This window comes from Pinus tabuliformis, chromosome 4_1, assembly GCF_031772625.1.
Source record: "Pinus tabuliformis cultivar Carrire ecotype Pingquan chromosome 4_1, CPIR1, whole genome shotgun sequence".
NCBI lineage: Eukaryota > Viridiplantae > Streptophyta > Pinopsida > Pinales > Pinaceae > Pinus > Pinus tabuliformis.
In genome coordinates this window covers 172,003,165-172,029,526 of record NC_142303.1, presented here as the reverse complement: position 1 = coordinate 172,029,526, position 26,362 = coordinate 172,003,165, and the positions used below count along the sequence as shown (strand labels likewise).

At 36.7% G+C, this 26,362-nt stretch overlaps 1 protein-coding gene across 1 annotated transcript; it reads right to left on the bottom strand.

Annotated features, from left to right (window-relative positions):
• Window positions 1-1,732: 1,732 nt before the first annotated feature.
• On the bottom strand, window positions 1,733-4,324 carry LOC149174728 (uncharacterized). The gene is made up of 3 exons (XM_089422668.1): window positions 3,366-4,324; window positions 2,361-2,405; window positions 1,733-2,239 (listed from the first exon to the last, which is right to left on the bottom strand). Exons 1-3 carry the CDS (start codon window positions 4,189-4,191, stop codon window positions 1,998-2,000), a joined length of 1,113 nt encoding a protein of 370 aa, XP_089278794.1. The 5' UTR covers window positions 4,192-4,324; the 3' UTR covers window positions 1,733-1,997.
• Window positions 4,325-26,362: the final 22,038 nt, after the last annotated feature.

Here is a 26,362-nt window from a genome sequence, read left to right as displayed (position 1 = left end):
ACTCCACGTCGTGGACGGAGTGATTAAGACTGACGACTTTGAAAAGTGGGAGTTAACGGAGTAACTTCTTGATAAAAAAACCATAGCGATTTTAGATATGACTTGCAGTCAACAGTCATTGGCTTTGACCTATTTGGCATGAAGTCAAAACTTGCCATTTTTACATTTAGTTTTATATTTTTAAATTCAATTTATTTTTCAAAAAAGTTTAACTCTTTAGGTCATCTCTCATGGTTTCCACGTCTGAGTTTCTTTTTAATTAAAAATTATTTCATAAAAATTAGGCTTACATTTCATTTTTATTGGTGGATTTTGGTAATGTAAGTAAATAAAAGTGTACTTCGGTAAAGGAAAAATTAATTAATAAATAAATGAATGAATATCGAGAGACTTAGGTTGATGACGAGGAAGGAGAGTGATGGTGGATGTGTATAGTCTTTATAGTTGAGGAAATTTTTCGTTAAGAGAAGGGTTACCTATTTTGCAGTGTTATGAACATTTTGTTGTCAAACAAATCATGGATTTTGAGATCTAAAATACTTTAATTAGCTAATGCAGGTCTCCTCAGACCATCTATTATGCTTGCTTTTATAATTAATTTGAGTCATGAAAAATTGTACTTATGCTATCAGTGGAATCCACGTCGGATTTGTTGTATGCAATGAACTCCTCCTATGCAACCTCCACCATGGTGGGTCTAGAGTCTCTCTCAAATGATAAACATCTGAATGCAAGTTCAACAACTCTGTGAACAGCTACTCTGATCTCAGCATCTTTGTCAACTTGTAGAAAGGGATCAATGATTTCATGAAGGCATTTTTGTTATTGCAAGGAATGCTAGGTTGACCTCGTTCTTCTTACGGGAGAAATCCACTACTTTCAGTGCAGTTATGATCTCTACCAACACCACCCTGAAGCTGTAAACATCGCTCTTATTAGTGAGGTGGTAATTCTCATGATACAGGGGATCTAGATAACAATGTGTGAGGCTTTTCTTTGAACAATCCTGCACAGCCCAAAATCTGCAAGTTTGGCATTGAAACCATAATCAAGCAGAATGTTGCTTAAAAAAATATTCCATCCATATTCTAAATTACCATTAAGTAATTATTGACAAAATTTCCCTCATTACTTTTGTTTTTATGCTCTCCCAAATAAAATTAAAAAATGTAAAAATTTAATAATATAAATTGCATATGCCATCCATAAATATAAATAAATTACTATCAATTAATTAAAAACATAATAATACCTGGCTATTTTTGTTTTATGCACTCTAATAGAGTTAAAGAAATGTATAAATTTAAGGTGTAGTTTAACTTATTGAAGGAATAATAATTTTCATTGAAATTTACTAAATTCTAAAATAAAGTTATACAATTTTAAGCAAAAAAGTATAAATGTGATTTCTTTTTATTTAAAATACATTTTTGAATACATAAATAGACTTACCAAGTTGAAAAACCCATTCAAATTTTTAAAAATCTCTAAAAATAAATTTAGTTAAAATCAACTAGAAAAAAATGTCATTTCGCCTGTAAATTAAATTAAGCTAAATTTTAATAATATATCAACACCATTATACTGGCTATCTTGTTATGATAATTTAACATATTTATTTTATAATAATATTATATTAAATAATAATAGTAATTTAATAAAATATATTTTAGTAAAACGTTAAAGATAACAAAGAAATAATCCCATATTGCTCCTTTTATACAGAATGGATTTGACGTGCATGGACCCCTTATGCTTTCCTGATCTGAAGCCCAAAAACATCATACATTCATCGAAGAAATAGGTGGGTAGGTCTAAAAATACTTAGGCTTGGTTTCAAATGCTCAACTGTAAGTCCATGGGTAGGTCTAAAATAACTTGGGCCTGGTTTCAACTGCTCAACTGTAAGTCCATAGAATTTCACTAGTATGGTATATAGCATCGATTGGAAACAGCTCAAAACACACTGTTTGAATAAACCAGTGCAACGTACAAATCTACAATGTAATTGCAATGGATGAAGATTTTTCAGCGGAAACAAATGAAATGTCGTTTGCAGAGAAGGAATCGAAGGGCGAGGGAGGATTGGCCACATCGTTTCCATCTCCCTCTGACATCTGGACGCTGCCCATACGGGGAAGAACAGGCGATGGGTTTCTCTGCTTAGATGCATCATATATTAACAACACTACCAGTACTAGTGCTATTGCTGTCAGAACAACTCCCACAACATAACAACCTGCGGTAGAAAAAACGGAATGTGAGCACTGAGAAGGAGAACAGTGATAGAAACAAAATCCAAATTCACATTCACATTAAATCGGAGATGCTGAATATAATAGGATCAGACTCATATTTACCTAGTAAAATTGCAGATGTGTTTCCAGTTCCTGCGTCCTGAGTAACTGCAAGGATATTTCTCAATTTTAGTACTATTACTCAAATTCGACAAGAAAGTTGAAATTCATTATAAACAAAGTTCATCAAATTATTTAGAGGAATTGAATTTGGGTAGAGAGAATAACAATTATTTTTTTAAAACTATTACAAACCAAATTCATAGGTTATTTATTAACAATTATTTTTCTAAAACCATTAGAAACCAAATTCATATGTTATTTATTTGGATTGAATTTGGGTGGAGGGAATAAAACCATTACAAACCAAATTCGTATGTTATTTATTTGGATTGAATTTGGGTGGAGGGAATAACACGAAATAACTATCATTTCTTTAAAGCTATAAGAAACAAAGTTCATTATATTATTTGCACTAATTAAATTTAGGTGAAAGAATTACAACCAATTTTACAAATTCATTATAAATAAAAGTCATTATGTTAGTTGTGTTAATTGAATTTGGATAAAGATAATAACAATCATTTCTCCCCTTACTCAAAAGAATTACAACTAATTTTTCATTATAAATAAAAGTCATCATGTTATTTATGATAATCAAATTTGGATAAAGATAATAACAATCATTTCTCCAAAATTGACCATTACTCCAAAATTCATATGTTACTTATCCAGATTAAATTTAGATGGAGAGAATAACGATTTATTTCTTTAGAGCCATAAGAAACAAAGTTCATCATATTATTTGCACTAATTTAAGTGAAAAAATTACAACCAATTTTACAAAGTCATTATAAATAAAATTCATCATATTACTTGTGCAGTTGAATTTGGATAAAGATATTAACAATAATTTCTCCAAAACCATTACCAACAAAGTTCACCAGGTTAATTGAGCAAATTGAATTCAAGCCAAGAGAATAATAATCATTTATCCTAATTACCTCAAAGAGAATTCAAGCGCTATGTTTGTAATCAAATCTGTTGCAGGGAGATCAGGAAACTTACCAGTGTCTGGGCACTGGTCTGGATTTGAGGTCCCATCGGGACAATAGCAAAGAAATATTGCGGGATTTGAGATGTCATAACCACAGTAACCGTTGCTATTCAAACAGGCGCGACATCTTTGAAATCTGTTAGGGTCGACATGCCAGCTTACCTCAAAACCCTGCTCCACTGAACTCTGATTATAAATGAAGTGAGGAGGAGAGTAGTAATTAAAATTAATTGGTATTTGAAATTCATTACAGTGTCTCCTCTCCATGTCTCCATGTGGATTGAAGCTATAGTGCCAATCATCACCACATAAGCTAATCAAATTTTTATCAAACTGCGATCCAGGAAAGTTGTGAGGACCTGGATCGTCACAGTGCAGCTCCCAGAGCGTGAGATTGGTATATGTATCCAGGATCTGAAAATGAGAGGTGGGCAGCCAGAATTGAGAATAATCGCCTGAAACATTGCAGTGATCGCCCCACATATTGTCGTTCACAATTGTTAAAATACTTTCCACGCTACCATTCCAAAAGAGAATCGAAGAGGATTCCAATATGTGATATTGGTCTCCACCAATAGTAATCAGAGGATGGCCCAGTTCATCACATGAGTGCAGCTGAAACTCAGGGTCGCCACAGCCTCTGCCATTTTTCCCAAAAGGGTAGCTGAATGCAACGTCCCCACATGTAACTGTATCCGAAAAACAATCGCTGTACTGAGTGGCGAGACATGATTTTGAGGCACAGAGGACCAGAAGAGCAGGTGCAACACCAAGGAAAATATGAATAGCCAGAGGCATTGAATTGGGAACAAGAAGAAGTGGAAGACGTATTTTCATGCTTAGCTTTTCTGTTGGAGATAACAATTTATTCAGTGATGCCTTCAACTTAACAGAGGAGGCCAACGAGAACAAACATAAGAAGAAGGGCTCTGCAAATAAATTAAGAAGAGGAACTTGGAGTGAGGGATACGGCATGGAATTGCAGTGCAAAGACGGCAAAAGTCGACACGGCAGTTGGACTTCAAAGCCTGTAATTTCTTTGAGGACACGAACTTATTTCGTTGTTGCTTCTGTTGCTGTCGGTCCATGGAGTCATTAAATTCCACACGCTTCTGGCATCCGTTTGTTCAACGTCGTTGAATGGTGAAAAGTGAAGACTTTGAAAAGGGAGGAGAGTAAAATACTAAGCTGCTGTAGAAATTTCTTGTGATCCTAAGAACCATGATTGAGGAACTGCAGTCCAGGTAACCAAAGTGGTTGCAAGTGAAATCAATCTAAGAGGCCAACCAGAGTCACAACAATGATAGTTCATGTGTGGATTGGTGAATGTGAGAGGAGGGTTTCATGGAAATCCCCTTGCAGTCAATAGTCATTGATATTGTGTTATTGGCATGGGAGCGTTTCTTGGAATCCCCTTGCAATCAACAACCATTGACTCTGTGTTATAGGTATGAGTTCAAAATTTGCTACGGATTTCAATAAAATTCAAATATTTGAAATTTTAATCTAATTTTGGATATGAGATTATCTATGCTAATAGTTAGTTTCATACATGGGATCCAGGTTAGGAGTTTTAATGATGATTAGTATGGGATACTATTATCTTGTATATGTTAGTTTGGGTGGAACCACTTTTTAGTCCTCGAGTAAGAGTTTAAACTGTTTTTAAGTAGTTAAACGATCATATAAAGGAATAATTAAACAAAGGAAATAATTAATCACTTAAGACTGAAAGGCACTTTAGTAAAGGAAATAAAATAAAGTAAATTCTTATTAGTGACTCTGAGTGATGAGACTAAATAAACACATACTTAGGTAAATTAAAAATTACAAATAAATAAATAATTAAACAAATATATGGTAGGATGGTGGTGAGTATTGTCTTTTTAGAGAAAAGTTTTCGATGGAATACAATGCTTTGTATTGCTTCTACATTTGTGTTCTTGACTCATTTAATGGCTTGTTCAGAGGAAAATGGTTTGTAAGCTTAAATGCTGCTCTGTGGTAATGGTTATTTATTTAGTGTGACAATATTGTTGTAATCATGACCCAACATCCATGTTGGTTACAAGTATGTTTAGTTTTGTATTGCTTCTTTAGTATGTGGTTGAAATGTGTAAATTCACATTGGTTGTGCAATTTCTAGTTTGGAATTATTCATGGTGCAAGTTGTAATTTTGGGTGACATAATATTGAGTTTATATGTCCTTTATAGTTACTAATGTTACTTTGGCTATTATGTCATTTATAAGGGTTAATCTAGGGCACCTATAGGAGTGTAACAACCCTCATGAAAATTTCATGCAATAAAAGTTAATAAATGCAAAATAATAACCACGATTGATGGGACACTTATTCCAGGCTGAATAGTAGGCAAGACATTATAGTGTGGGTGTTCATTTGGTTATTAATGGCTAAGGAAATTGGCAAAGGCAATGACTAAGGCTTTGGAAAGGAAAAATGACATTTTGGCACATTTATTTATAAAAATAATGGGAATTAGGAGAAAAGGGAGGTGAAAGGTCACAGGTTGCATGTGAGGAGGAAATTGAAGGAAAATCATGGAAAATGAAGAAAATAGAGGCCTTATTCATAAAAAGGCTTATGAGCATCAGTTGGTAACCTTTTGTTAGTTTAGTTTTGGAGCTCTCTCATTATTCTCTCTCTCATACTCTTGGATACTTATAGTTTTCTTGGAGCACTCTTGGAGGGTGTGACAGATCAAGTGCTCAAAACTAAAAGTTTTCAAAATGGTGTGGAACCTGAATGACCACGTAGTGCTCATCATCCCGAATATGGCGCAACTCGTTTCGCGAAAAATAGAGACCGTATGCTCCCAGAAACGCGATCTGTTCACTTTGTTAAACAGGTAAAAAATTTGCAAGTGGCTAACAAGGATGCTTGCTGAGCATTCGTACTGCCTAGGTGGTAAGGTGAATACTCTTGAAATATTCCCAGAATATTTTGAGTTGGTGAAGTCCTATTGGTCCATGTGTTTGGGTTCCGGCCAATTAGAAGGTGACACGTGGCTAAGCTAGAGGCCACCACATATCCTCCTAAAGGCGTTTTAAAATTTTATGGCGTGTTAAGAACCCCGCGACCTCCCTTAACACAGTGCATTGCCTTACCACTCCGCGTGCGGGTTGGTTCTTAACATATAAGGACTTTGGGTTAATGTTAAAGTGGACTAACTGCAAGGTTGGGGGGTGGGTGGACTTAACCGCCCCCCCCCTCCCCCCCCCCCAACATGTGAACACAATACCGCTAAGCCGCGACAGTTATGGTAACCATTGATGGTGACTACAACCTTCACTGCCACCGCCCACCGCCAGACCACATGTGAACACTCTGCCGCAAACTGCTAACCTTTACCGTGATCGTCGGAGGGACGGGGGCCAGCGCCGGGTGCTAGCCCCTGGTCACATGGCCCCCATATGACCTAGATTTTGGTTTTAAGGCCTCGGTGAAAAAATTAATGGTCCTACAAATCAGCCCGAAATCCAGGGAATTTTTTGCTCCATTAGTGGAAAATGGGGCGAATTTGTAGTATGATGCCAGATTTTGTGCAAGTTGTGGAGCGAATAGTGGAGAAACTAGGAGAGGTCATAACTTCTCCATTTTTCGACCAAATTGGATGCAGAAAGAGGTTAGGTAGCCATTTTTTTACATTTTGAAATTGGAGCGGGTTTCAAAAGCATTTGAGCATTCTAAACACATGTTTTTACACTTTTGAGCATAATAGATAGGCCCAAGCTATTGGAAGTTGGACCAAGGAGACATAGCCTAGGAGGGGTGAACTCCTTTATCATGTTCCTATTGTGATGTGTTTTTGGTGATGTTATGTACATGTTTATGCTGCTATTCAGTCTCTTATTTATGTTTAAATTACTCATAAAATTAACATAAAAGCTCATTTTACAATTGCAAAAATTCATGAATCCTTAAGCACAATAAAAGCATTTTGTTTGTAATCTGAGGAGGATCTTAGCACAACAATTTAATATTCTAAGTCAGATCATTTTGGTATTAAAGCACTAGGTGTGCTTTGTGAAATAAGGATTTAACTGTTTGCAAGTTTATGTCATGCTTACAAGGTTAAAACTCAAAAGAGGAGAAGGGAAGTTGGTTGGAAGCCCTGAAGTTGGGTCAAGGGGAAGGAGAGCAAGGTTGCCACAATCTCCAACACCAGTTCAGCCTCAAGTTGCAGTTGAAACTCCAGAGAGCATGTCTCATGAAGGAGAACCTACAAACATGACAGAAGATGAGAAGACCTTCAGAAAGGCTTTCTTTGATATGACAAAGATGGTGAAGGTCCTCTATGAAGAGAGGAATACCAGGTTGCAAGGGGAAAGTTCCAAACCTCCCAAAGGAGAAGGTTCTTCAGGAGGAGGTAATGGAAAAGGAGGTAATGGAAATGGAGACAAACCTCCACCCTCTCCACCATCTTCTTCATCTTCTTCTTCACAAGCATCTTCACCCTCTTCCACTAACACAACCCTTACTCATACTCATCATCATACTTCAAAAGGAATTGGTAAATCACCTTTTTAAAAACTTGATGTTAAATTTGAGCTACCCATGTATAATGGTGAAGTGAATGCAGAGAAGCTTGATAATTGGATTCGTCAGTTGGAGGTCTATTGTAAAATTCAAAACCTTCAAGAGGATGACATAAATATTCAGTTAGCTTCCTTGAGAATGGAGGGTGCAACACTAGTATGGTGGGAATCAAATACACAAGAGGAGATAAAGAAAACACGGTAAGATCTCAATTTCTTGGATTGATTTCATTTTTGCAATAAAAATACAATTCTACCCTCTAGCTTATATGCAGAAAGCCATCATGAATTGGAAGAACTTTAGAAAACTTAAGGATCAAAATGTCCAAGATTACACCCAAGAATTCAGAAAAAGGTCTTTAATGTTAGGTGTAGATTTGCAATCACAGGACACGTCAGTACATAGGGGGTTTACACAGTTACCTTAGGCATACTATCTTAATGTTTAATCCCAATAATCTAGATGATGTGCGTGTGCAAGCCACTCATCTTGAAGCAAGAGGGAAAAACAGTCCAGAAGAAGGTAGTAAAAATCCATTTAAGAGTAAAGGAAAAGAAAAGGGTTTCAAAGGGAAGGGAAAGAAAAATTCATCTATCAAAAAAGAAGGAGAGAAAGTAGCATGCAAACATTGTTCTAGAGAGGGTCACGATGAAGCTCATTATTGGAAGCTTCATCCCGAAATGAAACAAAAGAAAATCAACAACAACGGAAAACAAAAGACAACTGCAACCACTCAACGGGATTTGGGATCTGATTCGGGTGATGAAACTAAAATCACATCCATGGGTACAAAAGGAAAAGAACCCATTGCGAGCACTAGTTCTTCAAATTCACAAAATGAAACTCCAAATGAAAAGAGGAGAATAAAACTTTTTCACATAAGTGTGATCTCAAAACATAACAAGATTGATACACTTTTTGATAGTGGCTCTCATGCCAATCTTATCTCTGAAATCATAGTCAAAAGTTTAGACTTGGAAACCATTCCACATCATAAACCATATCCACTTGGATGGGTGTGTGACAATGCACAATTGCATGTTACTATAAAGTGTAAACTGAAATTCGCCATTACTGCAAATTTCATAGATGAAGTGGAGCTTGATGTTGTGCCATTACATATATGTGTCATAGTTTTGGGCATCTTGTACCTTTATGAAAAAATTCTATCTTCCATAGACATGAAAAAAAATATCATTTTTTCAAAGATGAAGTAGAATATATTGTGAGAGCTCATAGTAAGAAACTAAATCTTTCACTTGTTAATGTGAGGCATATGAAAAGACTAGTGAATTCAAGCAATAATTTTGTGATTCTAATGATCAAACCCAAGAATGATGTTGATAATGAAGCTTTTAAAGGTTGTGATTCAAAATTGAAATCTGAATTGGTTGATGTAGTTAACCAATATGATGAGATGTTTCAGGAACCAAAGGAATTACCTCCCAAGAGAGGAATCCAACATGAGATACAGTTGCAACATTATTGTCATCCTCCTAACATTGGCATGTACAAGATGTTAGTGATGGAAAGTGCAGAAATTAAGAAGAAAATTCAAGAGTTGTTGAATAAATGGATCATCAGACCATATTCCTCTCCATGTGGTTCACCTATTGTCTTGGTTCCAAAGAAGGATGGAAAATGGCACATGTGTGTGGACTTTCGTGTATTGAACAAAATTATGGTAAAGAACTGTTACCCATTTCCTAGACTAGATGATTTACTTGATCAATTGAAAGATGCAAAGTATTTTACTAATTTGGACTTAAGGAGTGGATACCATCAAATTAGAGTAGCTGAAGGAGAAATTTGGAAGACAACATTCAAAACAAAACAAGGTTTGTTTGAATGGCCAGTTATGCCTTTTGGTTTATGTAATGCTCCTTCTACATTCATGCATGTGATGAATGATGTGTTGAGGTCATTTCTTGATGAGTTTGTTATAGTCTACTTAGATGACATCTTAATTTTCAGTAAATGTTGTGATGAACATGTCATGCATGTAAGAAAAGTACTTGATGTCTTGAAAAAAGAACAGTTGTATCTTAAGATGTAAAAGTGTGAGTTTGGAAAAACTTATTTAGTTTACTTGGGCCATATTGTTGGAGGAGGTGAGTTGAAAATAGATCTCTCCAAGGTTGATGTCATTTTGAATTGGCCAAGGCCCAAGAGAGTTAATGAAGTAAGAATTTTTTTTGGAGCAACAAAATATTGGAGGAAATTCATTGCTAAGTTTTCTCTTATAGCAACTCCTTTGCATGCATTGACAAGTGTGAAAAAGGTTTTTCAGTGGGGAGGCAAACAACAAAAGGCCTTTGATGCATTGAAGGAAAAGATCAGTTCAACTCCATTACTTGCACTTCTAGACTTGAGATAGTCATTTTAGATTCAGATTGATGCTAGTGACTATGCCATGGGTGTAGTCCTCATGCAACAAGGTAAGCCTATCTGTTTGCATTCAAAACTTTTAATGGTGCAGTGATTAACTATCCTACATATGACAAGGAATTGTATGCATTGGTGCAAAGTGTGAAAAAGTGGAAACACTACTTGATGGGTAAGGAAACAAGTATTCACATTGATCATCAACCATTGCAATACTTGAAATCTCAATCAAATTTGCATCAATAAAGGCACTTCCGATGGATGTGTTTTATTAAACAATTCCACTTGGTAATCAGGTATAAGAAAGGTATCTATAATAAAGTTGTTGATATGCTTTCTAGGCTTATTGTTAGTGCAACTACTTTACTCAACCATAATTATGTTTTATATGAAATTTATATTGAGAAATATGCATTATATAATGACTTTCAAGATGTTTATGCAAGCTTGAGTCAATATAACCAAGTAGAGGAATTGGATTATCATTTGCATGATAACTTGTTGTACCATCTAATTGGCAAGCTTTGTATTCCATAGAGAGAAAGAGTTAACATCATAAGAGAGACACATAATTCTCTTATTGTTGGTCATTTCGATGTAAGTAAGATGATGAAACATCTACATAGGTATTGTTATTGGCCTCATATGCTTGAAAGTGTGTCTCGTTTTATTAAGGGATGTTCATTATGTGCAATCAGTAAGCCTAGCAATAGGAAGTTAGGATTGTACACACCACTTCTGGTTCCTTCACGACTGTGGGAGAGTGTTTCTATGGATTTTGTAGGAGGTCTTCCATTGTCAAAAAGAGGTCATGATTATTTGTATGTAGTTGTGGATAGGTTCAACAAAATGTGTATTTTGATGCCATGTAAAAAGCAAGTTACAGCTGAAAAAACTGCTTAGTTATTCTTTCAGAATGTATGGGTGCATTTTGGATTTCCCACATCCATTATTAGTGATCGAGATTCTCTCTTTGTTGGGAATTTTTGGTCAAACTTGTGGGGATTCATGGACACCAAATTGAAAAAGAGTACAACTTTTCATCCACAAACAGATGGTCAAATAGAGGTGGTGAATAGAACAGTAATACATCTTCTTCGTGGGTACTGCAGCAAGCATCCTAAGTTGTGGGATGAACATTTGCACTATATTCAGCATGCTTACAATCGGGCCAAGCACTCTTCAACTCAAACATCGCCATTTGAGGTATGTTTGGGATACTTTCCTAAATATCCTTTGGATTTTATTTTTGGCAAAGATGTTTTTGTTGATGGTCATAGCGACATAGACAAAGCGAGAAAGTTAATTGAACAAATCCAATTGGTACACCAGAAAGTTCAAGTACATCTTGAAAAGAGCCAAGGCAAGTACAAAGAAAGGCATGACAAGCATCGTGAAGATCACAAGTTCCAAGTCGCTGATGAAGTTTGACTTCACATTAGCAAAGAGAGGCTCCAAGGAGAAGGTAAAAAGCTAAAACCAATTAGATATGGTTCTTTCAAAATTTCGGAAAAGATTGATAACAATGTGTTCAGGCTGGATTTGCCTTCATATATGCAAATTTATGTTGTTGATAATGTTGATAATTTAAGGTTTTATGAGCCTCCTTTGATTTAATATCAAGGAGAGAATGTTAAATTCTATCTATTGAAGACTTTTCTCCAGAATTCCTTGATAAGCTTTAGCAAGATACTATACTTAACAGAAGAATAAGGACATCAATAAGGGGAAGTGTCGATTATCTTCGAGGGGGGCTCAAGGGTACAAATCCTTAAAAATCAAAATAGATAGAGATTGGAAAGGTGAGGGAACTGTACCCTCACCCGCTAGACAACTGAAAGTGATATTTTGGGGTCCAAAAGGCTTCCAGTGGGGAGGAGTGACTAGGTGCTCAAAATTATGCTCAAAAATCAAAGTTGTCAGCATGGTGTGGAACTTGAACAACCATGTAGTGCTCATCATCCTAAATCCGACACAACTTGTTTCGTGCAAACTAGACACTATATGCTCCCAGAAACACGATCTGTGCACTTTGTCAAACAGGTAAAAATTTTGCAGGTGGTTGACAGGGATGTTGACCGGGCATCCGTACCGCCTAGGTGGAAAGGGGAATATTATGAGAATATTTTGAGTTGGCGAAGTCCTATTGGTCCATGTGTTTGGGTTCAGGCCAATCAGGAGGTGACACATGACTAAGTCGGAGGTCATCACGTGTCCTCCTAAAGGCATTTTAAAATTTTATGGTGGACAGGGCAGAGGCTGGGCTCGACCCCGCGACCTCCCTTAACACAGTGCATCACCTTACCACTCCGCCTACAGGTTGGTTCTTAACATATAACGACTTTGGGTTAATGTTAAAGTGGACTAATCGCAAGTTTTGGGGGGGGCAGACTTAACTTCCCCCCCCCATGTGAACACAATACCACCAAGTTGCAGTAGTTATGGTAACTGCTGACAATGACCGCAACTGTCACCGCCACCGCTGACTGCCAGACCACATGTGAACACTATGTCGCAATTTACTAGCATTAACCGTGACCGCCTGAGGGAGAGGGCTAGCGCCGGGGGCTAGCCCTTGGGCGCATGGCCTCCATATGACCCAAATTTTGGTTCTAAGGCCTCGGTGGCAAAATTAATGGTCCTACAAATTCTCTTGGAATACGGGGAATTTGTTTCTCCATTAGCGGAAAATGGGGTGAATTTGTAGGATGATGTCGGATTTGGTGCAAATTGTGTAGCGAATAGTGGAGAAACTAGGAGAGATCATAACTTCTCCAATTTTCGACCAAATTGGATGCAGAAAGAGGCTAGCTAGCCATTTTCGAACATTCTGAACTCATTGGAGTAGGTTTTAGAAGCATTTGAGCATTATAAACACATATTTTTATACTTTTGAGCATAATAGAGAGGCCCAAGCCATTAGAAGCTGGACCAAGGAGACGTAGCCTAGGAGGGGTGAACTCCTTTATCATGTTCCTATTGTGATGTGTTTTTGGTGATGTTCTGTACATGTTTATGTTGTTGTTCATTCTCTTATCTATTTTTAAATTGCTCATAAAATTAACATAAAAACTCATTTTACATTTGCAAAATTCATGAATCCTTAAGCACAATGAAAGCATTTTATTTCTAATCTGAGGGGGATCTTAGCACAAAAATCTAATATACTAAATCAGATCAGTGGCATACTTGGATTTTTGGAGCAAGAAGGCAAAGAAGAGCAAGAAAGCACAAGAGGATCAACAATTACATTCGATTTTTTTTGCAGGTAACGAGTTGCATGTATGTTTTCCTCACTATTTTTGGCATAAATGGCATATGCATGTGGTTTGTTGATTGTGATCTGTCATGGGTATGGAGGATGACCGGGATTGACAGTGGATTGCCTAGCCTTTCCATTGCCTAGATAGCCATGGTGATTGTGGATTTGTTTTCCTTGTTTTATTTTGATTGGTTCTCATGTTTCGTTTGCTTGGATTGATTTATTAGTCCTTGAAGCCCTGGTTGGAAAAATGATCTAGAAGCCCTATAATATCTTGGGTTGAGTTACTTGTCCTAGAACCCATGGTTGGACAAACTCTCTGGAAGCCCTTGGTGGGTTAAGTTACTACTCCTGGAAGCTTTGGTTGGAAAAACGGTTTGGAAGCCCAGTAAAAGTTGTGGGTTGAGTTACTAGTCCTGGAAGCCTTGGTTGGACAAATGCCTTAGAAGCTCTAGAAGGCTTGGATGGAGACCAATTTGATGATGGTTTTGTGATGTCTGACCGTGAGGTGGATTCATTATTTGATGGGTTGAGGTGGATGACCTCTAGAAGCCTTGGATGGTTTTGGATTGATGTGTTTTATGAGATCCCACATTCATGCTTAGAATATGGCAAGGGGGTGAATGGCTAAAGAGAGATTTGGTTCAACCATTCTACGGTCGGGTGGAACGTGGAAGTCCCATCCCGGGTTTGGATTTTGCATCATCAGTATGAGTTTATTTCTCCTTGTATTTCTATGAGTATTATACTGGATTATATATGGTTTATATGGTTGTGATTTCATTGGTATTTCTGCTGCTATTATGCTGGTTATATATTTTTTTATGACAGCTGATATGTTGAGGCATCAATGTCTCTTAACGATTCTGAAATAAGTATGAGACCACTATGCTCAGATATATTATTTACACCTGTAGATTACATATTCCTGATATGTTTGACGAAATGCATGTCATGGCTAGTAGGAGTCTAGTCAAGGTCTCATTCAAGTGATTGAATTTATATCGTTTCATTGTTATTTTACTATTCTAAAGATATGATTCAATTTTGGGTAGTGACCCAGGCTCTGGGCCTGAAAAAGTGGCTCAATTCCTAGGGACATTGGCACAACACTGACAAAAAGAGTACCTGGATGTTGGCTTGCAGGCATGTGAGAACATCCAAAGGTCTCTGGATGCTGAGAGCATCTAGAGGTCAATTTGTCCAAAATCTCAATGGGACCCAGGGGTTGGTTGGCAAAAAGGTTGGATTGGTTCTTGAGGATCCTAATGCTGATGTTGAATGTTTGTATGATGTGTTTCTATCGGTTCCACTTCCTTAACATGAATTAGAAGGTCGAACCATACCATAGTGGCCTCTTGTCACATATTTACCCCGGTTGGTCGGTTGCTTGGGTAGATGTGGGAGGAGGGTGTTACAGAGTGGTATCAAAGCATGGTTAACCCCTCGAACTGGATGGACTATGTGTTGGTCATGCATGCATGTCAGTTGCTTATGTGTCCCTTACACTTGCATTCCATGTTTTTGTTTCATTTTCATAATGTTGATCATGGTTGTAGTGATGTCGTCATGTGGAGGTTAATGTTGTTATTGTGGAGTGCATTGTCATAAGTGTATGACTAGTTACATGTTGTTATATGTTGCTTACATGTTGTTATATGTTGTTTGGTTACATTATTGTATGTTTGGTTACAAGTATTGTTCGTTTATTATTGATTACATGAGTTATGCATGCGTATGGTTGGTTACACATTGTTTATGCATGTTAATGTTGCATGTGGTCAAGTGTACAGTGATGTAGTTGTTTTTTTCATGCATGAGTTCTTGATATGAGTTGTTGATAAGGTCATGCATTGATGACTAGACCCTAGCTAGAATGATGGTTGCATGGTTATATGCTTATGTGTTATATGTTGTCATTATTATGTTATACATGTATAACATTGACTTGTGGATCTTGCAGACAAGGTATCCTCCCCGATTTATACTGAGGTACGTTGGTTTATTGTGATTTGGTTTAGTTGACATGATATACCTTGCAGGAAGAAATATCAAATGGCTAGCAAGATGGTAGACTACAAAGACTCTCCCTATGAATTAGAAGAGAAGTATGGTGTTAGGAACTCTTCTGATTTGGAAGATACACTGAGAAGCTTAAAGGAAGAAATAAGGAGTTGTAAGGAAGATAATGACATAATCATACAGGCACAAGAGAAGCTAGTAGAGGTAAATGCAATAATAATTCGGAGTTTATCATATTTTCAGTGACAGGGACCACTTCGGATCAGCCATGAGTAGGAGGACGAAACTAATGGAGCATATGCTAGTAGGTCGCATGGTGGTCATAGGTCAGGTGGTGACACGGTCAGAGATGGTAGATTGTTGGACACTCTAGATAGGAGGAGGGATAGACATAGGTATCATTCTAGTTCTAGTTCTGATAGGCATGATGATCGATATCATTATCATCTTTATAGGAGGAGTGATAGGGGATACTTTCCAGATGAGTTTGAGAAAGTAAAGGCACCTAATTTTGATGGATAGATGAAATTGCAGGATGCAGAGGCATGGTTGCTTGGTATATAGAAGTTCTTCAGGTTACATGACTATTCAGAGAACATGTCTATTCAGTCTCAAAGGTAAAGTAGACATTTGGTGGGAAGATGTGAAGAATGCCAGAGGTATACATGAGGAAGATTTGACTTGGAGTGAGCTTGAGCATCTATTCAAGAAGAAGTATTTGTGAGAGATATACTTTGAGTATATGACAGATGAATTGTACACTGGCAAGTTCTTGGAGCTACTGAGGTATGTGCCTTACCTAAAGGAGGAGAAAGGCAACATTTAGAGATTCACCAGTGGGTTACCAATGGAATTCAAAGATAGGATTAAGTTATATGAGCCTAGATCATTGGAAGAGGCCATCCAAAAGATAAAGCATTTCTATGAACAATTGAAGCACAGATCTGAGACTAAGCTAGACTAGAAAGGCAATGCAAAGAACAAAGGAAAATGGGACAAGAAGTGAGTAAGACCACATGATTTAGGTAATAAGGAGAATGTTGCACCACCTAAGAGATTCAATGCATTAGATAGAGGACATGGACGTTGATCTAAGGAGAAAAATAAGGGTGTAGGCTGGAAGCCTATAGAGTGTTGGACTTGTGGAAAAGATCATCGCATGAGAGATTGTCCACAGAATCAGGGTGGTAGGCCTCAGATATATAGTGCACAAGATGTACAGACTATTGGGGATGTTGGTCAGATCTTTCCTCGTATTTATGCTGCATTGGATAAAAAAAAGGCAGACCATCAAAAATCTATCATTCAGATGGATGGTAAGCTTTGTGATCAAGTTATTTCTATTTTGATTGGCCATGGATCTAATTATAGCTATGTTAGTCTTGACTTGGTGGATAAGTGTGGTTTGAGTAAGGAAATGCATGTAGAATTTTGGTTAGTACAGTTCGATACAAGTACAAAGAAGCGAGTTCATCATTGGGTAAGAGCTTGTGCATTTGATTTGAATGGTATGCCTACCACAACACATTTGAATGTATTATCGTTGGGATCATACAACATGTTGTTGGGAATGGATTGGTTGTATCTTCATAGAACCAAGGTGGATTGTTATGACAAAGATATTGAATGCTTGGATGACAATGGGCAACCAAGAGTCTTGCAAGGAAAAAAGAAAGCCACATCAGTTAGGATGGTGAAAGCTATGCAAGCAAAGTGCAGCCACAAAAAAGGGTGTGTGTTATTTGCAATAGACATTTCTAGTGATAAAGGTAAGGAAGTTGAGGTTGCAGATGTGTTGAGCAGGTACCTAGTTTTACAGTAGTTCAAGGATATATTTCCTAAGGATATTTCAAAGTTGCAACCTCACAGGGAGGTAGACTTTTCTATTTGAGTTAGTGTCAGGAGAAGGTTCAGCATCAAAAGCACCTTACAAGATGAGCACACCTGAGTTGGTGGAATTGAAGCTACAGTTGAAGGAAATTTTGGACAAGGGATACATTAGGCCAAACGTATCACCATGGGGCGCACCGGTATTTTTTGTGAAGAAGAAAGATCGTACTCTCAGATTATGCATTGACTACAGACAATTGAATAAAGTGACCATCAAGAATAGGTATCTGTTTCAGAGGATTGATGACTTGTTCGATCATTTGAAGGGAGCAATAATGTTTCCGAAGATTGATCTGAGATCCAGATATCACTATGTACACATCAAAGAGGAGGAAATTTACAAGACAACTTTCCAGACAAGGTATGGGAATTATGAGTTTGTTGTAGTTCCATTCAGTTTGACTAATGCTCCAGCTACATTTATGTGCTTGATGAATAGTGTGTTGCATCTGTATTTGGATAAGTTTGTTATTTTGTTCATTGATGATATATTGGTATATTCTAAAATGAGGAAGAGCATGCCGAGAATTTAGCAACAGTATTGAGGTTGTTTAAAGAGTGTCAGTTGTATACTAAGCTCAACAAGTGTAGTTTCTTTCAGACTGAGGTACACTACTTGGGACATTTTGTCTCCAAGGAGGGCATTGCAGTAGATCTAGAAAAGATAAGGGTCATCATGGAGTGGGTAGCTCCTAAAAATGTAGATGAAGTGAGATCTTTTATGGGGTTGGCAGGCTATTATATGAGGTTCATTAGGAACTTCTCACAGATTTCTTATCCTATCACATCATTGCAGAGGAAAGGTAAGAAGTTCGAGTGGACAGAGGAGTGCGAGGCTAGTTTTGAGAAGCTCAAGCAGTTGTTGACACATGCACCAGTTTTAAATATTGCAGATCAAGACAAATATTTTGTAGTATGAACATACGCTTGCAAGAAAGGACTTGGTGGTGTCCTTATGTAGGATGGATAGGTGGTACGTTATGAGTTGCAGAAATTGAATGAGCACAAGAAGAACTATCCCACGCATGATCTTGAATTGGCAGTGATTATACATGCATTGAAGATGTGGAGACATTATCTTCTAGGCAGGAGATTTACAATGATGAGTAATAACAGTGGTTTGCGGTATCTATTTGACCAACCAAATTTGAATGGTAGGCAGGCTCGGTGATTGGCAACGATCAGTGAGATTGATTTTGAGATTAGGTACATCAAAGGCAAAGAGAATAGAGTGGTAGATGCTCTTAGCAGGTGGATACAGGTAAATCACTTAGCAACTATGAGCTCTTATGGGACAAACTTATAGGATAGGATCTTGCAGGTAGGTCAAAATGATGTTAGATATATGGAGATTATGCACAGGTTATAGCAGAGTATAGGTATAGGTATAGGTGGAAGTACATGTACAGGTACAGGTGACAGTATAGGTACATGTACAAGTATAGGTACATGTACATGTACATATACATGTACATGTACATGTACATGTAAATGTACAAGTACAGGTACAGCTGCAAGTGCACAGGATGTAGATTATTTCCATACAACGGATGGATTGGTCAGATTCAAAGATAGGATATATGTGTCAAATAGTAGTGAGCTCAAGAAGGTGATATTAAGGGAGTTTCATGTGAAACCATATTTGGGTCACCTAGGTTGTCAGAAGACATTGATTGCAGTAAATAATTTTTATTATTGGTCAAACCTGAAGAGGGATGTATTAGAGTTTGTGGTTAGGTGTTTTTATTGTTAGTGTGTGAAGGCAGAGTGTAAACATCCAAATGGACTTCTACAATTGATTGCGATTCCAGAGTGGAAATGGGAGGTCATTTCCATGGACTTCATCACTTGCCGAGGACAATGAAACATCATGGTTCTATCATGGTTATTATGGACAGGTTGACAAAGGTTGCACATTTCATTTCGGTGAAGTCTACATTCTCAGCTAGCAATGTAGAATAGGTATTCATCAGAGATGTGTTCATATTGCATGGTGTTCCAAATAAGATTGTGTTGGACATGGATGAAAAGTTCACTTCCAAGTTTTGGAAGAAGCTATTTGCAGGTTTGGGCACAAAGTTGGCCTTCAATACAACTTATCATCCGCAGACAGATGGACAGACATATAGGGTCAACAAGATATTGGAGGACATGTTGAGGATGTATGTGATGCACCAATAGAAAAAGTGCGAAGAGTGTCTTCCACTGGTAGATTTTTCTTACAACAATGGGTATCAGGAATATTTGAGGATGAGTCTGTTTGAGGCATTGTATGGGCGGAGTTGCAATACTCCTATTAGTTGGAGTGATCCAGTTAACAAGGTGTTGATTGGACTGGACATGTTCATGGATATGGAGTAGGAGATGCAGGCTATAAAGAAGAATCTAAAGGTAGCACAGGATAGGCAGAAGAACTATGTAGACCAGAACAAGTTTTTCAAGGAGTTACAGGTTGGGGAATGGGTGTACTTGTGCATCAAAGCAAAGAAGAGCTCCTTATGGATTGAATCATGTGCCAAGATGGCCCCACGGTTTTTTGGACCATTCAGTATCATTAAGAGGATTGGGATAGTAGACTATTGCCTAGCACTGCATTCGATAGTGAAATTCCATAATTTTTTCCATGTGTCATTTCGTAAGAAGTATGTTAGAGATGTTGATCATGTGATTGACTGGTCTGTATTGCAGGTGGAATGAGATGGAGAATTCCAGTCAAAGCCTCAGTGTATATTGCAAAAAAAGGTGCTCATGCTATGGAACCAAGCAATCAAGCAAGTTAAGGTGCAATGGAAGAAATTTGGGACCGATGAATCTACATGGGAGATCGTGGATCATATGCGGGCTATATATTCTTCCTTGTTTTCGGTTGAGGCAAAGCAGTTTTGGTGTGGTGTTTTGGTATATGTGTTGGTATATGTTTTGGTTTATGTTTTGGTGATGTTTCTATATGTACATATGTATATGGATGTAAATACCTCCATGAGATATGTTATAAAGCTCCAATAAGCGGTATGGGTGTCATGCCATTATGATGTTATGTTTCCATGTTGGTTTGCTTCTCAACAGGTTGATCATTGTAAATACTGCAATGAGTTAAGTTACAAAGCTTCATCAGCAGTATATTTTTCTTATAGTAGTTTTTGGTTATAGGTGTTATTGAACACCAAGGATGGTGTTCCCCCAAGGGGGAGGGTTCTGTAATGACCCTCGTGAAAATTTCATGTAATAAAATTTAATAAAGGAAAAATAATAAACACAATTGATGGGACACTTATTCCAAGCTGAATGTTGGGCAAGACATCCTAGTGTGGGTGTTCATTTGGTTATTAATGGCTAAGGAAATTGGCAAAGGAAATGTCTAAGGCTTTGGAAAGGCAAAATGACATTTTGGCACATTTATTTTTGAAAATAATGGAAATTAGGAGAAAATGGAGGTGAAAGGTCACAAGTTGCATGTGAGGAGGAAATTGAAGAAAAATAATGGAAAATGAAGAAAATAGAGGCCTCATTCATAAAAAGGATTGTAAGGATCAGTTGGTAACCTTTTTTTAGTTTAGTTTTGGAGCTCTCTCATTATTCTCTCTCTCTCATACTCTTAGACACTTAGAGTTTTCTCAGAGCACTCTTGGAGTGTGTGGCATACTTGGATTTTTGGAGGAAGAAGGCAAAGGAAGAGCAGAAAATCAAAAGAGGACATCAGGATCAATAGCTACATTGGATTTTGCTTACAGGTACCGAGTTGCATGTATGTTTTCCTCTCTAGTTTTGGCATGCATGGTATATGCATTTGGTTTGTTGATTGTGATATGTCATGGGCTTGGAGGATGGTTGAGATTGATAGTGGATTTCCTAGCCTTTCCAATTCCTGGATAGTCATGGTGATTATGGATTTGTTTTCCTTGTTTTGTTTTGGTTGGTTCTAATGTTTCCTTAGTTTGGGTCGAGTTATTAGTCCTGGAAGCCCTAGTTGTACAAACGCTCTGGAAGCCCTATAACAACTTGGGTTGAGTTACTAGTCCTGGAAGCCTTGGTTGGACAAACACTCTGGAAGCTCTTGGTGGGTTGAGATACTAGGCTTGGAAGCACTGGTTGGAAAAATGCTCTGGAAGCCCTGGAAGGCTTGGATAGAGACTAATCTAATGATGGTTTTGTGATGTCTGACTGTGAGGTGGATTCAATGTTTCATGGGTTGAGGTGGATGGCCTCTGGAAGCCCTGGATGGTTTTGGATTGATGTGTTCTATGAGATCCCACATTCATGCTTGGAATATGGCATGAGGGTGAATGGCTGAAGAGAGACTTGGCTCAGCCATTCTATGGCCTGGTGTAACGTGGAAGTCCCATCCTAGGTTTGGATTTTGCATCATCAGTATGAATTTATTTCTCCTCATATTTATATGAGTATTATATTGAATTATATGTGGTTTATATGGCTGTGATTTCATTGGTATTTTGTTTCTATTATGCTAGTTATATATGTGTTTTATGACAATAGCTATGTATGGCTCTCATCATGGTTTTACTTGTAAATGAATGATTAATGTATCTATGACCTAATGGATGAAATGAAAGCTAATGTTGAGGAATCAATGTATCTTAGCGATTCTCAGCTAAGTATGAGGCCCCTATGCTTAGATTTATTATTTACACCTGTAGATTACATATTCGTAATATGTTTGACGAAATGCCTGTCATGGCTAGTAGGGGTCCAGTTAAGGTCTTGTTCAAGTGATTGCACTTATAATGTCATTTTCTTATTATTTTACTGTTATGAAGATATGATTCAATTCTGGGCAGTGACCTGGCTTTGGGCCTGAAAAAGTGGCTCAAATCCCGGGGACACTACCATAACACTAACAAAAAGAGTCCCTAGATGTTGGCTTGCAGGCCTGTGAGAGCGTCTAGAGGTCCTTGGACGTTGGCATGCCCATAGCATGAGAGCATCCAAAGGTCAAGTTGTCCAAAAGCTTAGTGGGACCCAAGGGCTGGTTAGCAGAAAGGTTGGATTGGTTCTTGAGGATCCTAATGCTAATGTTGAATGTCTGTATGGTGTGTTTCTGTCGGTTCCACTTCCTTAACGTGACTTAGGAGGTCGCATCATATCATAGTGGCCTCTCATCACATATTTACCCTAGCTGGCCAGTTGCTTGGGTAGATGTGGGAGGAGGGTATTACAAGGAGGTAGGATTGTGGTGAAAAGGGTGACAAAATTTCATTTTCCAACTTACTATTGGGAGGAGAAGGCTACATTTTAATTATGTTACTTATCCATTGAGATAGAAATTAATTTAACGCCTATGGTAGTTATAGGTGTGCTTGTCTCTATATGGGCTTCTTGGTATGTGGTTGTAGTGTTTATTTTAGATTATTTATGTGGGTCATGGTTTGGAATCCTTAGTGTTTGATGTTACTGTTCCAAGTGCTTTGACTCTAAGTGTATTGGTTCTTTTTGGTTGTTAATGCTGGTTTTATTTTTCCATTGTCCATAGGTGTTGTTGTTGGGTTCTTATGTGAACGAGGATAGAGATGAATATTTATTGACTTAGTTGTATGAAAATGATGCATTAGACGCAATTTATTATTTTTTGTTTTTCCTAGTTCTAAGGTTCATATGCTACTTTTGTTGTCATTTCACCAATTATATGAAGTTTGTTTTATTAAGATTTGTAGCGGATGCAAGCACGACTAGCATCATATCGATCCCTTAGTTTGTTTTGTTGTTGTTGTTGTTGTTGTGTGTGTGTGTGTATTTCATATAGTGGCTATCTAGTTAATGGTTTGGAAGTACTATAGCTACATGTTACAATTTTGGGGTTTTAATTATGGGTTAATCAATCCATTATGGTTGCTTGGGATGTTAATTTACTCCTTTCATCCTTGAGCATCCATTTCACAGCGATTGTGTGGTTCATCATTTTGAAATCTTCTCTTGCACATTGTAATTCTTTATGTTATACTTTTGGGTTAACTAGTGCTTTGTGGCTTCTTATGCTAGTTGTGGGTATGTTTGGTGCATTTATGGGATCCTTATTCTAAAGTTTTGGTGTGTGTTTTGAACTAGTTGTGTGGTTTGTTACCTCACAAACTAACACATTCTAAATTAAAGTCCAAAAGATTGGTACTAGCCCATGGGTAACCAAAAGGGAGATCAATGTCACCTCACTAATCCTCTTCATTATTTAGGTTTTCTCTTGTTGAAATGAAGGGGGGATTTACTAAGGTAGAATTGTCAAATCTTAGGTAATAAGAGCTCAAGGTGGAAATAATAGTGGCTTTAGCAAAACAAGTGTTGTAGGATAGTTTTAAAAGAGAAGAGATAGAAGGATTAAGAAACATGTCATGTCCATTAGGAAAGTAGAGTCAAAACTTAGTTATGAAAAGATAATAGGCATAAGATTGAAAGAAAACATAAACCTAATAAATATTCTACAAACTTTTATCTTGCAATACAACAATGTAGAAAATTATTTGTAGGAATTGTTGATAAGAAAAAACAACCATACATGTATGAAGGGATGTCTACAGATTAAAAACCTAAACATAATACCAAATTTGAATTAAAATAGAAGACGATATATTATCTTACCAACCATAAACACAAAATAAGTAAGAAGGAAATAAGCTACAATTAAAATATTCTTGAGAAGGAAACTAGGAAACTATCTTCTTTATTAGGAACGTATATTACCAATATTAATTCAGCCATTCAAATATACTTTGATGCCAGTGATATCCAACATTCATATTTATTTATGTCGAACCCAAGAACACATACCATAAGAGTAAAGGTATCGTAGTTTTATATTTTCTTCAAGATCTTTAACAAAGCTGAAGTCCGATAATATAAATGAGAGAGAAAGAAAACCCTTATATAAACTTAAGCACAATTTTCTTATAATAAAAAATAAGTGTTTTCCTAAATTTATTTTCTATTCCTGATAATATAATAAAATATAATATGTATATTCTATCGAAAGATTTTGCTTAATTCATCATGGATCACAGAAATTTGAATACAGAAATGTATATTCTCCTCGATGGAATCTTGACTCAGTGATTCACATCCACTCTCTTCCCCTTAATAAGATAATCATCATTCAAAAGGAAAAAAATGTTCTCATCTAACTTTATAGGAAAATTTTGATAATAATAAAATAATGAGTTTGCTAGAAGCTTTTTCTAAAAAAAGGAAAAATAGAAAGCTTTTTTAATGTGGTTGTTTAAATTAAATAAATATTACAATGATTTTTTTAAAATATCTTTTTTTATAATAGGAAAACTAATTATAATTTAGTTGTCAAATCAGTAGTGAGGATAATTATTTCTTGTTGCTATTCGTAAATGCAGGTTGATTTATCACCATTATTCAAAGAAAACCACACCACCTAAAATGATCCATTGATGGTCCTTATGGGGGCATGCTTTTGCTCTAACAAGATACCTCTACGTCTTGGACCATTAACTTATGCCTAAAAAACAAAATAACTTTAAGAGATACTCCATCTCCCAAAATGAGATTGAAATATATATATGAAAGGAGTTGTCTATAATGCGACTTTTTGAGATTCCGGTGACGGAATCCGGCGGAAGAAATTGAGATGAAATCATGATTTGTTGCAGTTAAAATGGTTTTTTAACTGCATATTCGGATTCAGCACCCTGAAAAACCCCTGGGACGGTTTCATTGTGCAGAAATTAGCTATCAAACTTGGATTCCAATAAATTACTGCCGGATTTTCGCCGGAAAAAATCGCCGGAAAGGCTTTCAAAAAGTCGCGTTAAAGACTACTCCTATATGAAATAACTCTATTAATAATCCTATTTTCATAAGACACCATAAAATGACAAGTTCGGTATTCACGAAAAAGGAGCCCAATTAAAACATGCCCACATGTGTACTATATGGAACGCTCTATAATTCATGAGCAATTGATCCAAGGTAAGCTCGAGTACCCTTCAAGTTTAAGAAAATGGCTCCATACAACTTTCACTCCCTTTGTTATATGACATAAAGGCCCCACCATGATGTCATGTTATCTCTTAGTGGGCTTGAACCATCGTTTCAATAAGAGACGGGTGTAACAGTGATATGGGGTTTAACGGTAAGTTTCGTTGGGTGAAACCCACGAGACGGAGGTTCAAATCTCGTTGAGTACATGGCCTGTTGTGTCTTGGCTAGAAGAGTAGGCGACCCCAGAGTGGACGTCTCGGCTCTTGTTGAGGCATAAGTTCTTGCTATGTGTGGCTTGCAGGTTGCTGCACCTAGCCTAGGTTTATAGTGGCAGCCAGTTGGATTTGATCCTGGGCCTGCCCAGGATAACTCTCACCAGTTACCGATTGTCCTAGTGTTAAAAAAAAAAAAAAATTAAGAGACGGGTGTAGTTTGAACCAATGGTATAACTTTGGGTGAAATGGTAATATTTCATTGCTTAAACTATATTTATATTTGTTGAACACAAATAAATTTAATGTTCAAAAAAAATTAAAACACTTAAATTATATAATATAGATTCAATAATTTAAATTTATAATTTCAAATTTAGATTTAATAATTTAAATTTATAATTTTATAATTTCAACCATTTTTTAGTTTGAAATTTAAATTTAATGATTTATAATTTATAATTGCAACAAACTTTTAGTTAAATTTAAAGAAAATGAAAAAATATACAAAAAAAACTATAACATAAACCAAAAAAAAACGAAAACATAAAACATTCGAGAAAAAAAATAATATTACCTCGTACAAACAACTAGCTCTATGCAATATAATTTTAAATACTATGCTTTTATCTTCATAATATGTGAATCAACTATTAATTATTACTCATAGATCCATGTAATGAACGTGCATAACTAACTCCTATCACATGGATGGATGGAAAAAAGC

Bases quoted from the DNA above. Each gene is read 5' to 3' on its own strand.
- LOC149174728 (XM_089422668.1), bottom strand. From the start codon at position 4,191: ATGAAAATACGTCTTCCACTTCTTCTTGTTCCCAATTCAATGCCTCTG. The intron at 2,406-3,365 runs GTAAGTTTCCTG...ATATCCTTGCAG, and splicing joins AGACCAGTGCCCAGACACTG to TTACTCAGGACGCAGGAACT. The intron at 2,240-2,360 runs GTAAATATGAGT...TTTCTACCGCAG, and splicing joins CACATCTGCAATTTTACTAG to GTTGTTATGTTGTGGGAGTT.